This window comes from Temnothorax curvispinosus, unplaced genomic scaffold (genome assembly GCF_003070985.1).
Source record: "Temnothorax curvispinosus isolate PA1 unplaced genomic scaffold, ASM307098v1 QBEX01006894.1, whole genome shotgun sequence".
In the NCBI taxonomy this organism is placed as follows: domain Eukaryota; kingdom Metazoa; phylum Arthropoda; class Insecta; order Hymenoptera; family Formicidae; genus Temnothorax; species Temnothorax curvispinosus.
Genome location: NW_020216674.1, coordinates 1,980 through 18,940, shown reverse-complemented (window position 1 = coordinate 18,940; position 16,961 = coordinate 1,980). Strand labels below are relative to the sequence as shown.

Sequence of the window (16,961 nt, the reverse complement as noted above, 5' to 3'; positions counted from 1 at the left end):
CGATGCGCAAGTTGGGCCTTAGGGTGGCCCCCCAGAAGACGCAGGCTGTGTTTTTCTACGACAAGTCTGCGGGGAAGCCGCCCGTGGCCCATATAGAAGTGGAAGGCACCCGTATCTCCGTGGGGGCCAGCATGAAAGTGCTGGGCTTCTAGTTGGATGGCTCCTGGGGTTTCGGTGAGCACTTTGCTTGCTTAACTCCCAGGGCAAAAGGTGTGGCAAATAACCTGGCAAGGTTGATGCCTAACCTGGGAGGAGCAAGCGGTCGTGCTCGCCGACTATACGCCACAACCGTGCAGGCCGTGATGCTTTACGGCGCCCCAGTTTAGGCGCCGGCTACGGAAGGGTCACGCGTGATTCAGATGAAGCTGCGTCAAGTTCAGTGTGTGTGTGAGTGACGTAATCAGACCAGTCGCAGATATTAGGTTGAAAATTTTAAAAAGGCGAAATTTCTGGATTAGATACGTATCTATAACGCCGGAATAAATCTGTTGCCCACCGTCACCACGTGGAGGTACCCTGATTGCATAAGGATTAAGTTTTATTATGAACTTTTTTCAAAACGTTGGCAAAAACTGAAATTTCAATATTTTTATTTGGTTCTAGTTCACACGATAGCCACACATCCACAGATTAAGAGGAATTTTTTTTTTTTTTTTTTTTAGAATGAACTGGAGATCCGGAATCGTGGGTACCGTTTTTTTACACAGTTGTCGTCGGGGCGCTCTACAGCGGATTCTTGGCCATATATCAACTTGGAAAAATTTCTAAATACTCTTCAAATATCAATAAATATGATGTAAAAGTTAAAAAAAAATGTATTCTTATAATTCCTTACAAAAAATTCCCTTAAAAAAACAATCTTTTGACCAGACGACCCCCTTAAAAACATTATAACTTGTACTACAAAATTTAAAAATTCAAACATTGATTTTTAATATTATAACAAAATTCAGTATTACAATTTAATAATATTATTATTATTGAAAAAAATATACCTAATATCCACATTCCTTCACGAAAACGTCCTTTTTCCTCCGACCAATTTTACATTCGTCAATTTCCACAATTATCCCAGGACCACCAAGTAACCCTTCTGCGTCATGTCGTCTATCAAGAGTTGTGGCACAAACCTCCCTACAGAACGAAAATCTATCCACAATTGTTTCAAAAGAAACAATCTCACCATCAATAAGACTACATTCATGTCTTGTTTGCTCCAAAAAAAATTGCCACGCAAAAGCATATGTCATTATTACGCAGCTCTCAAGATTTAAATGACAACGTTCAAACCACGTATTGTGTGTTGCTGTAATAATGTGGTCGTATTTACCAGATTTATAACACTGAAAATAACCCAAACTTCCTCTGGTTTTAATATAAATCATCTTTTTTTTATGTTTAAGGGCTTACACCTGAGTAAAGTGACCATATTTTGGAAATTTTTTTTTTCGGGAAATAATTGCTTTATTCAAAAACTTTTTTTTGTTAAAAAGAGCATGTATTTTAGTACGTTTGTGAATTTTTTAATTAAAATTTATTAACAATAAATATTGTTTATTGGCATCAGCGTAAGCCCCGTTTTTTTGCGGTGTTCACCATTTTGGGTTGTCACGTCATCTGGTACAAAAATATGCATTAAATTCCTAATTAGTTATATACAAGACAGTTAGCTACGAGCCAAAAAAAAATTAAAAAAAAAAAAAATTCGGAAAATGGCGGCTGTTTGAAATTTGAAGTCGATTTTTGACCTATTTTTTTAAGTTACCAATGCATTTTTTAAACATTTGTAACAAAAAATTTATAAAAGTTTGATCGTAGCTAATTAGACAAAGCATCCGAGAATATCGTGTCCAAATTTCAAAAAGATCTATCGATCCGTTCTCGAGATATCGTGAACACCGTTTTTTAAAACCATGTTTCGAGAAAAACGCGTTTAAAGTTTGAGAAGAGATTTGGATATCATTAATTGTTTATAATGCTATAACTTGAAAACAACTCGTCTTACGAAAAAAATGCAAAAGACAAAAAAGTTTTATTTTGACTCGAAAATATTAGTAATAATTAAAAAAAATTTTTTTGTTAATTAACAATAAAATTGTTAAAAAAAATTTTTTTTTATAATTTTATTTTTAGTCGGCAATTCCGGAACCATATAAAAGTTCTTCGATGACGACTTGAGGAGAGGCTTCTCGAAGGACACGAAGTCCTGAGAGGAGAGAGCTATCTCGCGATACCGGCGAAAAAGGCGCGATACCGCTACGCTCCGCTCCGCCCCGTTTCAGTAAAACTTCCGTAACTTCTACAATTCTTCGAATTTCTTAATAATATTTTAACACAATATTTTTGAAACTATATATTTTCAAGAAATGCAATAAAAAGAAAATCGATTTTTTCAAAATTTTACTCAGGTGTAAGCCCTTAATACACTATTTTTCTGTAGAAATCAATTGAATTTCTCTAAGCCACTCAATTGTCGTTTGGCGATTACTCAATTTTTTAACTAAAAAGAATAAATTTATATAATCCGACATTTTAAATGGTTATCCAAGAAACACGTTTGCACACAGCTCTTGTCGTAAGCGAACTAACTCAGTATATTACAAACCAAAACAGCTCTCAAGTAATGTAAACAACCATAAAGTCATACCCGTCAAAGTCATAACATAAACATCATTGGCGAAACTTCAGAAAATCAGAAACGTTATAAACTACAATGCACAGTTTTCGAGATATCAATTTATATAATATCACATACGCGGTATTCATAGTCAGACAATCTTATATTTAAGATTGTCTTAAGTTTATCTTTAGATGTTGAACGACTTGTTTCATTGGCTACGGAGTATCAAAAGATAAACTTAAGACGATCTTATATATAAGATCTGACTATAAATACCGGCCAAAGTATAATAATATACACAGAGTTAGCGGTGAGAGAAAGAGAGAGAGAGAGAGAGAGAGAGAGAGAGAGAGAGAAACAGTACACACGTAAGCGAGGGAAGGGCTACCGCAAATCCCCCGAAAGCATGGGGAAGTGGGGTGAACCTCGGTTCGCGTGAAGTGTATGCGTGAAGGCAGTAGGTTCCGCCTCCCTGTGGGGAGCTCCACTATTATTAAACTAGACACATAATGTGCCTCCAAAATACATGAGTAGGTGAAGAGTCTATACATTTGCGCCCGGGTACCCCCGCGGGGAAGCGGGGTGGGCCGCGCGCACGCGGGGGGAACGCCGTAAGAGATTGGCGAGGGGGTCGAGGGAAAGGGTATAGGTTCATCGGAGGGGGAAACTGCGGGGGAAAAATTTCCCACGCGATTTACTAATAACTGGACAAGTTCTTATCGCTGTCCAATCAGATTTGAGAACAAAGACTCGAGGCTGTCCAATCAGATGACAGTATTTTGTGGTAACCTGAAAGACGTAAAGTCCTTAGGTAGGTGATGAGGAATTCCGCGCCGCAACGTTGGCACCGGGGTGGGGGGATCGTCGAACCCAGGCGCTCTGAGGGGACGCTCGGATCGGCGGATCTGTGTTATCGAGGGCGTTATCGGTCGCGCGCGGAAATCGCGATTAATTTTTTACGCGCGTTCGGACGCGTTTAAACTTGTTCGAACTCGTTCAAGGTCGCTCTGCTCGACGCCCGCGCGATGGTGTGGGTGAGCGCGCGAAAACGCGTTCGAACGTGTTCAAGATCGTTCTTTTTTTCGCGGTCACGATATCCGTTCTTCGTTTTTGTTCGTTTCGGTTTGAAGGTTGTTTCGATCCTTCTCTACGCAATCGTAGATGACGCAATCGCGATGATTGTGAAGTAAGCGGAGTCAGGGGATCTAGGAGCGCGGGATCGTATCGAGATAGGTACGGATCTGGAAAAAGGGAAAAGAAAGAGAGAGAACACATATATGAGATATCCGCGTACGAGCGGTCGTTTTGTTTATTTTGAAAAATATATATATATACAAAAGTCGATATACGCGTTTACATTTTTTTGTGTATGAATACATATATTTGTAAACATGCGTCGTGAGTCGTGACATTAGGATCGGAAATAGAGCGCGGTAATTTCGCAGTCAACGATATTGATAGGACCGAAGAATTCGCTTTTCAGTATCGCAGTTTTAGCCGAAGTTCCCGTCTTGATCGCGTTGGCAGCTATTTTCCGATAGCGCGAATAATTCGCGTCGACTTCCTTGGTCGCCGCGCTCAACGCCGAGACGACGCGATCGACGCAAAGTTGGACATCGTATAGCGTGAGCAGGGTTTTGAGCGACATCGCCAGACGAGCCGCGTTGGATAGCTCCATACGTAAGATCGGCAGGTTGTTGATCGATGCGAATCGCAACGTCATCCCACCGATCGATATCGGTGAGGGGGGGCGGGTTCCATCGGCGAGGTTGGATTGCAGACACGACAATATGTCGCGTTTACGCTCGACTAGCCCTTTCCACATATTGAGCGTCAGGGAGACCTCCCTGCCTTGTTTATCTCCCAGAGCGATATCCATGTACGAAGGCGTATAATGTATACTGTGCCACTTAATCGTGATACCTATGGCTATGTATTTGTAGCCAGTCGTCGTCAGCAGATAACGCGTCGTCAGGATGCGTACCGCAGGCAAGTCAACGGGCATGTCGGTGGGAAGGTGAGAGCTGAACCACCGCGATTCCCGATGGTGATGATGATCGTCCGCCGATTCGATCCTTCGTCTTTTGCCGTTGTCGTTCACCTCCGAATCCGTCTCGCGAGGGGAAAGATCCCTCGGCACGGGTCGATCGCTCAACGTCGAGAACATTTCGCACACACGCTGTAGTATTGTTCGTTTCTGATTTTTTTCCGATGCGTCGTATTCGGCTGACGATGCGTTACTGATGCTTTGGGGGGAACGCTTCGGTATAAGTAGAAAAGTTCTTACTTATATCGCGCAATGTGTGGTGGGGATTTGCGCGGCCCTCTACTTCCTTCGGTTGGTACGACGACCGGAAAGCTGAACGCCCGAATCGTCGTCATCGTCCGAATAGCTCGCCGGTGACGTTAAATCGCCGACGCGTACGATTCGATCGAGAAGATTGCGCAACTGTTGCAACAGTTCGGTTTTAGGACAAACGATATTCAACATCCGTAGATCGAATTTACCGGCAGCCGTGACGGTTTTCGTAAATTCGTTGAATCTGTAGAACTGCGTCCGAGTGGTGAAGTACAGATTGCCGTCGACGTATCGGAAGATCAACGTTACGCCGGTCGGTATTCCGGGAAACGTCGCTTCGAGAGGCGTAAATGTGGCAACTCTCTTGTCGCATTCGTCTATCTCGCCCACCGAGTTACCGTTGAACACCACGAAAGAACGTCCTCTGTGGGTGTTTACCGCTCCGTTGATCATCGTTCGTGCGGGAAATCCGAGTTTTTGCAAGGTCCTCGGCCAACTTGGTCGAAGCGTAAATTCCGGATATTGAACCATGTATACCAAATTATCTACGAACACCATGAGATCACCGGACGGGGATTGACAGGCGGTGGTTACGCGCGTGTAATTGTCGTGAAGAAAACTCATGTGATTCGAAAGGGCTAGAGGTCCATTGTACGTCCTACCGTTGAGATCGATCGACCAAACGTAACGCTTGTACGAAATGTACATACGATTTTCCAAAATTAATATCCCGTTCACGCGATCAAGGGTGCACAGGTCCGGCATTGGCGACGGTGGTGGTAGCGGCGGCGGCAGCGCCGGCGTCTGCGGGGGTTTGTTCATATTTTTTCACCGTACATACGTTGAATGTCGAGAATGTCAGATTTGTCGAGCTTAACCGGATACTGCTTGTCGGGCGTGAACGCAAACATCACCGATGTTCTGCGCTTATTGTGCGACAATCCGAGAGAGTGGCCGATCTCGTGCGTCAGCGTGTAATGCAGGGAGAACTTATCCGCGGGATGTTTACCGACGTGAATATTAATTAATTAATTTAATTAATTTAATTTTATTGCAATGCATTAGTGGAGGATACAGTTATAAAGAGTAGAATGAGTGCACGCAAATGGTGAGGCGTCAACAGATTGTTGTTTCTAAGCCTACCAGTGGAGACAGTGAGTAAATATAATACTAAAATACAAATATCTATATATAATACAGAAAGAATGGTTCGCTCACGGGAGTAGTTTTTGTCGTTAAATGTAATACTAAATACTAAAATATATAATACAGAAACAATGGATTTGCTCACGGAAGTGAGTTTATATCATTAGTACAATGGTTCGCTCACGGGAGTAGTTTATGTCGTTAAATGTAATACTAAATACTAAAATATATAATACAGAAACAATGGATTCGCTCGCGGGAGTGAGTTTATATCATTAGTACAATATGTCGCAGAACCTAAAATATAAAATATAAAATATACACGCGGTGACGCATAGGATATACGTACGCACGCACTCGAAACATGTACGCGTTAGCAGACACGACATAACGTGCAAGCAATTAACGATGCGCAGGCTAAGATGCATTTCTGGCAGAAAGTGCAGTCGATAGAATATAAGTGGACGTAGCTGTACGAAAGGGAGGCAAGGCAGGTAAGGATCTTATGGAAGAGGGAAGGTCATTATAATACTTGACTGCACAATAGGAGAACGAAGAGCGAAACTTGGTGGAGTGATGCGATGGAAAGGAAAGAAGATCAGGATAACGAGTATTAGGGGCGTCAACGGCATGGAGATCGGAGTTCAGACGCAAGAGACGTCGGAGGTAAGGAAGAGTATCAGACTGAAGAAGACGGAAAACCAGGCAACAAAGATGAAGCGTAAAGCGTTGTTGGATTTTTAGCCAACGGGAGTTAGAATAGAGTGGAGATATATGGTCAAATTTCCGGACATTATAGGAAAAGCGGAGACATGAGTTTTAAATGTATTGGATACGATTCAACAGTTGCTGGTTAAGTGCCGGAATATAAACGACGTTGGCGTAGTCGAAGAGTGAGATTACAAGCGCCTGGGATACATAAAGCTTCTGAGAGGTGGAGAGTATGTGCCGGAACGGGCACAGAAGACGAAGCCGAGCGAAAGCAGCCCGGCATTTTACATCCACGTGCTGTTTAAATGACCAGGAAGAGACGACGTGTAACCCAAGTATTTTAATTGAGGATGATAGAGATATGGGTACGGAGTTTAGTTGAAGATCAAAGGATTGAAGTTGAGACAACAGCACTGGAGAACCTGCGATGAGAAGCGAGGACTTGGAAGGGTTAAGGTGCAGCCCATTAGAGGATGTCCATTTAGCTACCGCTTCAAGGTCGCTGTTCAACGCGGCAACGGTAGAAGGTACGTCCGACGGACGGAACGTTTCGCGAAAAATCACGTCGTCGGCATATTTAAGAAGTTCAGCAGAGAAAAGAGTGGAGCACAGATCAGCAATAAAAATGATGAATAATAAAGGTCCGAGAACTGAACCCTGAGGTACGCTTGAGAGAACAGCGCGAGTAGGGGAGAAGATAGGCAAGGGATTGTATAAGAGAACACGGTGAAAGCAATTTATTAGATAAGATTTCATAAAGGACAAGGCTGAAGGAGATAAGCCGTAGTACTCAAGCTTAGCTAGGAGAATATAAGGGTTGACCGTATCGAACGCCTTCGTGAAATCTAGAGCAATCAGTGCAGTGAGGCAGCCCGAGTCAAAACCCCGCAGGACGAAGTCGGAGAGGTAGAGAAGCTCTGACACCGTGCTATGCGTGCGACGAAAACCAGATTGACACTCCGGAATTATCTTCTCTTTGTTTGCAAAAGCATATAGTTGAAGGAAGCATATGCGCTCGAGAAGTTTGGAGAGAAATGGAGGGAGAGAGATGGGACAAAGAGAGGAGAAAGTGGAAGGGTTGTGAGTTTTAGGAATGGGGAGGACAACTGCATGTTTCCACGAGGAGGGAAAAGTATTGGAGGAGAGGGAGTAATTCAAAATGTGTAGAAGAGGCTCGAAACATTGAGGCAGGCAGAGAAGCAGCATACGACCAGAGAGATTGTACGGACCGGCAGAGGTGAGACGTATACGCTTGAGGATATTGTAAAGCTCAGTGGGAGTGATTGGAATAAAATTGAATGTTTCGGAAACATTGAAGGATGAGGAGGTAAAATGACGCAGCGTTTGACGAGAGCAGGAGAAGGAAGGAAGAGAATCAAGAAAATAATCATTCATAAGCTTAGGATCAAGGAGATGAGAGAGTAAGGTATGCGAGGGAGATGTTGTCCCTCCAAGTAATGAGAGATTTCTCCAGAATTGACGAGAGGAGTTAGATGAAAAGGAATTTGTAAGATAAGCCTTCTTTTCGCGGCGTATGGCATAATTTACCTCATTACGGAGTTGCCTGTAATGGTGCCAGTCATGCTCGAATCGAGTGCGCTTATGACGAAGAAAAGCCCGACACTTCAGTGATATTAGTTTTCTGACGGCGGTGTTGAGCTATGGAGCCGGCGGACGCGATACGCTCTTCAACGTTAACGGGGCGAGATGGTCGAACACGGTCATTATGGAAGATGTAAAACAGGCGACCATCTCGTCAACATGCACCGCATCGAACACAGGCGACCAGTCAGCCCTGAGCAACTTGAAGGAAATGTCAGAAGGCTGAATGGCGTGGATACTGCGAGAGAGGATGATGCGACCGCGATGCGGTCGAGCTATTCTTAGAGTCGCCCAGACCATAAAATGATCACTGATATCGAGCTCCTCGCTGACGCCGCAGTCGACCACCCCACACTATGCGAGATCAAGATAAGATCAAGAATGGATGATGTATTCCGTGTAAGACGCGTTGGCAACTCTATGAATTGTCGAAGGGAGAGGTTCGATGCTATGTCGCATAGCAGTCGAGCGTTAGGTTCGCCGGCACGGAGCATGTCGATGTTGAAATCGCCCATACACACAATCTCATCAGCGCTGCATGCGATGTGAGACAAGCGCGTTTCAATGTAATGCATGTCCGAGACAGGTGAGCGAGGAGGACGGTAAGCGCAGATCACAGCTACGCATCTGTGTGCCAGGCGAAGGGAGACAGCAACGATATCCACGAGTGTGCCAGGAGGAGGGACACCAAGGTCGATCTGAGTGAAAGAAAGAGAGTTATTAATATATAACGCGACGCCCCCGCCGCGGGAGGCGGTAGATCGATCGCAGAGAACAAAGATGAACCCGCTTATGTCGACGAATTTCGTGTCAATTGTGTCTCGCAGCCAGGTCTCGCCAATCGCTAGAATATCAAGTTGATGATAGGCTGCGAGATCTTTAACCAATGTAAAATGGGGCAATAATGAACGCACGTTGATGTGAGCGACGCGAAGTGTTAGTCGGCTGCTGCTGACACCAGCGCGATCGGTCCAGTACGCGAATGACGTCGGACAGGTTCGGGACGCGCCGATGAGCTCACGAAGGATGAGGCGCGGGGGTGCTGGAGTGAATCGGTTGTTTCAATCTCCGCAAGCATTGAGTCCTGCGACAAATAGCGGGGAGAGCCATCCGATGTTCGAAAATATGTTACCCCTCGCCTCATTCACACGTACCTGACGTTATGTCTTTTGGCTAGCTGACGAGCCTCAGCGAATAGGCGACGTTCAGACGCAGTAGAACGCTCGTAGAAGTAAACTCTGGTGGATGGCCATGAGCGATCGATGTTGGACGCAACAAAACCTGAGCCAGCACGCCGCCGGAATTTAGCAAGCAGCTCATTTTTCTTGGCAATTGTGGTAAGTTTAACAACAATAGGACCTGATGACGGATCCCTTCTTCGAATTCTGAAAGCGGTGATAACCTCCGAGGATGTAAGCAGCGTATCGAGCGAGGCAGCAACGCGAAGCACAGCGTTCGCGCAGTTCTCAGGCCTGTCAGTCGGAACGCCGAAAATTATAAGCTCATGATCCCGGTGGTCGTTGACCATGCGCTCGAAGCGCGCAGTCAGCCCGTCAGACGCAGTCGAAGGAGCAGCCAAAAGGCGAGCCGGCGCAGAGGTTGAAGCAGATGCTGCCTCGAGCCGGGCAACTCGCTCCACCAATGCAGCTTGCTTAGCCGACATAGATCCAAGTTCGGCAGATAGGCCACTTATCTCGGCTGTAAGACACTCGATCGCCCGCTCGGTGTCCTCCAGACGCCGAAAAGCACCCTTAAAACCGCTCATCTTGCCATTGAAAAAATCTAATTTAAGGTCAATGCGATTAACAAGAGCGAGACCAGATTTAAGACTCGTGATTTTGCCGTCCAGGGTGGTCATGGTGGCAGATAGCGTAGATAAGGCTTGCCTCACGTCAGAGAGGGAGGCAGCAATGTCCGTTGGTCCACTCGACATTAAAGGGGTAGTCGGCGTCACGAGTGCTGGTGTGACAGCTGTCGAGGGAGCGGATCCAGCAGCAAGAGGCGACGATTTGTCCCCGACAACGCAACCCGCGTTCGAGCCCGACGGAGACCGACTATTGTCCGTCTTACAGTATGTACATATGAGCGTGCGAGCGAGAAAACGCTTACATTTAAAACAGGTCGACTGACTCATGCTTGGTACGGCAATATTATTTGCAGATACATACAGAAAAGTATTTACAAATAATGACCGAGACGAAGAAAGACAATGTCAGCAAGTAAAAACAGTGATGTTGCGAAGAGTCGTTACTTTACCAGATTCGAATTTCGATGTACTTACGAAAACAGAAAAAGGCAGCACGACAAATAAGCAGCAGATTGCGAAAGACTCACACAAGCCGTCGCATAATCAAAGGCAGCAATGCGACAGCGCTGAGAGACACGGAAAACACAAGATAACGGAAGGACGCGACGCAAACACTCAGAACAGAACAGTCTCGCGCATCGCTGACTGACAGTCAGTGAGCAATTCCCGAATATAATATGTGCACTCTAATTTTTCGGTTCCAATGCAGCGGAGTTACTATAAAATAAGGTTGTGCAAATAAGCACAACGGAATATAACACTAAAACACACCGATAAATTTCAACAGGCAGGAGCGACACGCGAGAGATGTTTACACGTCAAGGTCCCGTGAGCGATTCGCATAGGATTCCTATGCCACGGCTCGTCCCCGTCGACGTGTACCTCGGAGACGAACCCCGTTTCGTCCGTCGGGAAATACGCGTGGGCGAGCACGTTACCGGGACCGTCGAATTTGGCCGAGCAATTTGGGCCGTTTACGTTGATATTTGTGTTATCGTAATGTAGGGTTCGCCAAGATATTATAATGTCAGGATTCGTTTCGGAGCGTTCGAACATCAATGCCGAATGCTGCGACCACAGGTCGAACGCGGACAGCACGGTATTCAACTCGCCCTGAGTGACTACGTAAAAAACCCACGTCAGGTGAGTCTTCGGCCATTTGGATAGACTCGCTCTCGTTCCGTGCTTCAGGATATCTTGGAAACCACATCGCGGTTTACGCATCAATTGCAGTGTTTGGTTGTCGAGCGTTCCATCGCCGGGCAGACCATAGTATCGTTGAAATTCCTCGATGGCGTTACGAAGAACGTCGTTTCGTCTCTGAGCCAGAAACGCGTCCACATCTTCGGTCAGATATCCGTATTTCTGCAGGTAATCGATCGTATGTGCGTAATTTTCGTCCGTGGGATTGATGCACCTCGCGGTGATAAAACACGCGGATAACGCGATTACGCGCGCGAGCCACATCGTCGAGAACGAGAGAGAGCGAGAGAAACAGCGGAACTGCGATAACGGCGTCTCGCGATATGAGCGCGATCGCGACGCGCGGTCTACGCGGTGACGCTCGTTGCCGATAGCGCGGACAGGTGGCGGCGGGGTCTCGGGTCTGAAGAAATACGTCGATTCCGGCGGATAAATCGGTTTGATAAGAATATGCAATTGCTATTTTTTAAATTGTTTTTATTACACAATATCCTACTTTTATTGGCGATGACGGTGCGGATATGAGCGCGATCGCGACTTACGCGGGATACTCGTTAGCGATAGCGCGGACAGGTGGCGGCGGGGGTCTCGGGGTGGAGAAATGCGTCGGCGATTCCGGTGGACTTTGGCCGGTTTGATAAAAAAGAAACGCAATTTCTCTCTATGCAAAACGCTATTTTTTTATATATATATATATATATATATATATATATGTATGGGGCATTCTTTCTCAAAATAGCCACCCCTCTGCACATTTTATTTTTAAAAATAAAATGCTTTGCGAGATCTCGAAATTTCCGTCGAAAACTTGATTTTTGGATGCCGTATGGCGATTTTCATTTACATTCAAAAGTGGGGCAGTATGACCAAAATATCGCTCAAACCATCCTAAAAAATAGGAAAGTATGCAAATAACATCAAAAATCTTAGCAGTTTCTATCAAATTCGATGCAACTTTGAAACAAAATGGTTTATGACATCTAATTAAATAGTTTTTAGACGTTACTCCCCCTTATAATCAAAATAAACCCTTCAAAACCACCCCTGAATCATCATTTCGACAAATTGACAATTATTCTAAAACAAATGGAGTAAAAAATTTAAATAGAGTTCACGGGCCGTGAAATTTTTTCAGAATATATTTTAATCAAATTCACCGCCATAAGGATCATAACCAATCTATAAAAATCATCTCCTACACATCATTTAGACAACTAGGCAATTATTCACAGGCAATTAAACATAAAACTTTTTTATTAAGTCTACAGGCCATAGAATTCTACTAGAATGTATTTGGATCCAATTCAACCTCATTTTTAGGGGATGATTTTTAAGGGTTGATTTTGATCATTATGGGTGTGAATTTTATCAAAATACAATAATTTTAAAATCTCGCAAAGCATTTTATCTTCAAAAATAAAATGTGCAGAGGGGTGGCTATTTTGAGAAAGAATGCCCCATACATACATATATATATATATATATATATATATATACCCAAGTAGCAGATGATATTTTTTAAATGTTTTTTTAAATATTTATTTTTCATTAATTTTATACATTGTACAATTCATTGTAAAAAAAATTTTTTTTAACATTTATTGAATATTTATTTTACATAAATTATTTGTTTGAACTAATGATTTAGATGCTCGACAGCACACGGATGTGCCTTTGCTTTGGTGTGCGTTGGCAGCATGAGGAGGGGATGCGTTGCTAGCGCATGCGCAGAGGCCATGTTCTGTTTGTCGTCAGTGCCGTTAACGGCGGCGGCGTCGGCCTGGTCGGCCATGTTGGCGTAGGTTCTATACGATACGAGAAACCTGTGCAACGACGCTTAATCGAACCGACAGTTATCGGTATAGGTAGGAACGGAATACAGGCCCCGCGCATCTCCCGATCTCCTCCACATGCTGCCAACACACACCACAAAGCGAAGGCATATCCGGTGTCACACATATGTATGTATCTGGTATATTTATAGTCAAAGTCGGTAAATGGACGCGGCGTCAGAGTCGCATGATCGCCATTTTTACTCAGTGACGAGTATGTATGGTTCATCTATATCTATGTATAATTCGAAGTTATATGTATAATGTGGCTTTATAATAAAAAGTCAAAGTTTTAATCTTGCATTTTATAATTTATATATACATATATATATTTATATATATGTATATATGTATATATAAATGTACATATGTACATATATATATATATATGGGGCATTCTCTGTCAACCGGACACCCCCCTCTGCCCAAAATTTGTGTCGACTGATTGAGGTCAATGAGGGCTCAAATTGTAGGTAATGATATGTAGTTTCTTGTACCGTGTGGCCTTTTTGAGAATTCAAGATGGCTATCAAGGTGTCACGATGATAATCGGAGAAAACAAGAAAAAATCAGTAAACGACTTTCCGTATGCCACACAATCAATCAAAGAAACTCTAAAACTATTGATGGAATGGTTTTTGAGGTCGTTGATTATGAAACTGAAGTAAAAATTCTAAAATTCAAGATGGCGGATCAAATATGGCGACCAACATTGCAACGGCACTTTTCTATGTTTCGTAAGGCTGCTCGAATGGGCACTGGTTACGAATCTGCTACCAAAATTGAAAATTCAAGCATTTTCCGACCAGTTGAAGTAAGACTAAGCGTTGTCCGACCAGTTAAGGCAAGACTGAGGGACGGTCCAGCCGGTTGAGGCGAGACCAAGCGTTGTCCTGTCGTGAGAAAGTGTCGTGAGAGAGAGAGAGAGTGTCGAGAGAGAGTGTCGTGAGAGAGAGAGCGTCGTGAGAGAGAGTGTCGTGAGAGAGAGAGAGTGTCGTGAGAGAGTGAAAGTGTCGTGAGAGAGAGAGTGTCGTGAGAGAGAGAAACTGTCGTAAGAGAGAGAGAGTGTCGTGAGAGAGGGAGAGAAAGAGAGAGAGAGAGAGAAAGAGACAGAGTGTCGCGAGAGAGAAAGTGTCGTGAGAGAGAAAGAGTGTCATGAGACGTAAAGCGGTTACCTGTTCTTGGTGTGAATCCGGCTAAACAGTCCTCTAGTCTTAGGGCGGCGGTGTGGTCTAGTGGTAGAGCGCCAGACTCGTAATCTGAGGATCCAGGTTCGAGTCCACTAGAGCCATGAATCATGGAAAAGTTTTTTTCCGAAAAAACCGCGCCCCTCCGTGCAAGATGCGGAGAAAACTGAACTCCGTCTTTCGGAAGAGACGTTAAACCGTTAGTCCAAAAGGAGGAAACAGTAAGGTAGTGGATGAATTAGAGGTTAAGGTTGGGTACGTCCCTTCAAACGGCCCTTTAAAGCCCCTTAGGGTATATAAAGTAAAATTCTTTATCCAGTCCCCTAGTTTTGCTTTAACTGGTCGGACAACGCTTGGTCTCGTCTCAACCGGCTGGACCGTCCCTCAGTCTTGCCTTAACTGGTCGGACAACGCTTAGTCTTACTTTAACTGGTCGGAAAATGCTTGAATTTTCAATTTTGGTAGCAGATTCGTAACCAGTGCCCATTCGAGCAGCCTTACGGAACATAGAAAGGTGCTGTTGCGGTTTTGGTCGCCATATTTGATCCGCCATCTTGAATTTTAGAATTTTTACTTCAGTTTCGTAATCAACGACCTCAAAAACCATCCCATCAATAGTTTTAGAGCTTCTTTGATTGATCGTGTGGCATACGGAAAGTCGTTTACTGATTTTTTTCTTGTTTTCTTCGATTATCATCGTGACACCTTGATAGCCATCTTGAATTCTCAAAAAGGCCACACGGTACAAGAAACTACACATCATTACCTACAATTTGAGCCTTCATTGACCTCAATCAGTCGACACAAATTTTGGGCAGAGGAGGGTGTCCGGTTGACAGAGAATGCCCCATATATATCGTTTTTTATGAAATACATACCCTTACGAAAAAAACACCCTAAATAACACCTAAAAAAACACCCAAAAAAACACCAAAAAATAATAGCGTAATTTTGGATACCCAAATGGCGTTTACACCATTTGAGCGTTAACGCCAAGAAAAACACTTTAAAAAACACCAAAAAATAATAGCGTAATTTTGGTGTCATTTTTGGTGTTTTTCTTGGCGTTAACGCTCAAATGGTGTAAACGCCATTTGGGGATCCAAAATTACGCCATTATTTTTTGGTGTTTTTTTGGTGTATTTTTGGGTGTTATTTAAGGTGTTTTTTTCGTAAGGGTCTCTATAAATATTGTTAACTTCAGACGCTTCCTTATTACTAAGACAGTCCTTCGCAATATGTCCTGCTTCTTCACATCGAAAGCACGTTCTTTTTTCTTTCTTGGGCTCCCTGCAGACCTTCGACAAATGTCCCAATTTGTTGCAGTTGAAACAGCGAATCCTCTTCTCCTGTTGCATGTCCTTATCCTGCTGCTTCTCAGATTTAGCGCTTGACTTTTTACCATGTGTCTTACGCTTCGAACTTGCCTTGGTATCATTCGGAATGTGAATCTTCTTAAAGATCCGTCTACAATGGAAGTAAGCAGTAATAAGTAAGGAGTAGAGTATGGATGGGTGTAGAATATTACTACGTTTCTGTCTACAATAGCAGGAGTAATGACTAGCCAATCACAGTCGAGCAGATAGTATAAAGAACTGTAGCAAAAGATTTAGAAAATTGTAATTTCCAGAAATTCTTTAAAGTTTACAATGGAAAAGTGAAACTGTCGGAGTGGGGAGAATAAAATAGCAAAAATAGCGAAAATTTGCTAAAATAGCGAAATATGGCGAAATGGGTCATTCTCATTTTCTACTCTTTACTGCCCTACTGACAGCCAATCAAAGACGTCGAGACAAGGCGCGAAAAATATGTATGTGCCGATGACTTGTGCCGACGTGATACAGTTTTTATTTATAATTATAATATAAAATGGATGATGAATATTATGTGGATGGAGTTTATGGCGTTGGTGGCTTTGAAGAAGATGAAGAAGAATATATTGGAGACGATAAAATTAATCGTCAAAAAGAACTTGTTGCCATTGTCAAAGTTAACCCACCGTTATGGGATAAACGGCAAAAGGCCTATTCTGGCAAGAATTTTAATAAAAAACTTGCGTGGGAATCTGTGGTTGAAGTGCTCGGAAATATGTCTGGTAATAATACCTGCGTTGTATCTCTGATATATATGCTATACCTATCTTGCTAGAATTGAGGTTATCGCACTGGTTTATGTTTGTAGGTTCAGAGGCCGAAAAGGAGTTTTATAAAATACGGCAGAAGTACGGAAAGGAGCGACGTAAAATGATCACGTCCTTGAAAGGAAAGTCTGGACAGAGTGCGCAACCCACATATGTTCCTACATGGGAATTGTACGAGATGTGTGATAGTTTTTTACGTGCAGTTATCATACCTCGAAAGTATGTTGATTACCTATATCTATGCAATATTTAATGTTCAGAGCAATATCACAAAATTTATATTGTTACTGTTTACAGAACCAGCAGCAATTATACGAAGACTGCATCTTCAAAATCAAATGAGATTAGTCATTTATATACACAGCATCAATTGGTTGTGCCACAAATTGGAACGCTCCCGTCACATCTGACAAC

General features: G+C 43.5%; 2 protein-coding genes across 2 annotated transcripts; both read right to left on the bottom strand.

The window, feature by feature from the left end:
* Positions 1-4,946: 4,946 nt before the first annotated feature.
* LOC112456497 (matrix metalloproteinase-19-like) lies at positions 4,947-5,741 on the bottom strand. Its single transcript, XM_025019091.1, has one exon. The coding sequence runs from the start codon at positions 5,739-5,741 to the stop codon at positions 4,947-4,949; it is 795 nt and encodes a 264-aa protein (XP_024874859.1).
* A 5,224-nt stretch (positions 5,742-10,965) lies between these two features.
* On the bottom strand, positions 10,966-11,652 carry LOC112456496 (stromelysin-1-like). The gene has a single exon (XM_025019090.1). It carries the CDS (start codon positions 11,650-11,652, stop codon positions 10,966-10,968), a length of 687 nt encoding a protein of 228 aa, XP_024874858.1.
* Positions 11,653-16,961: the final 5,309 nt, after the last annotated feature.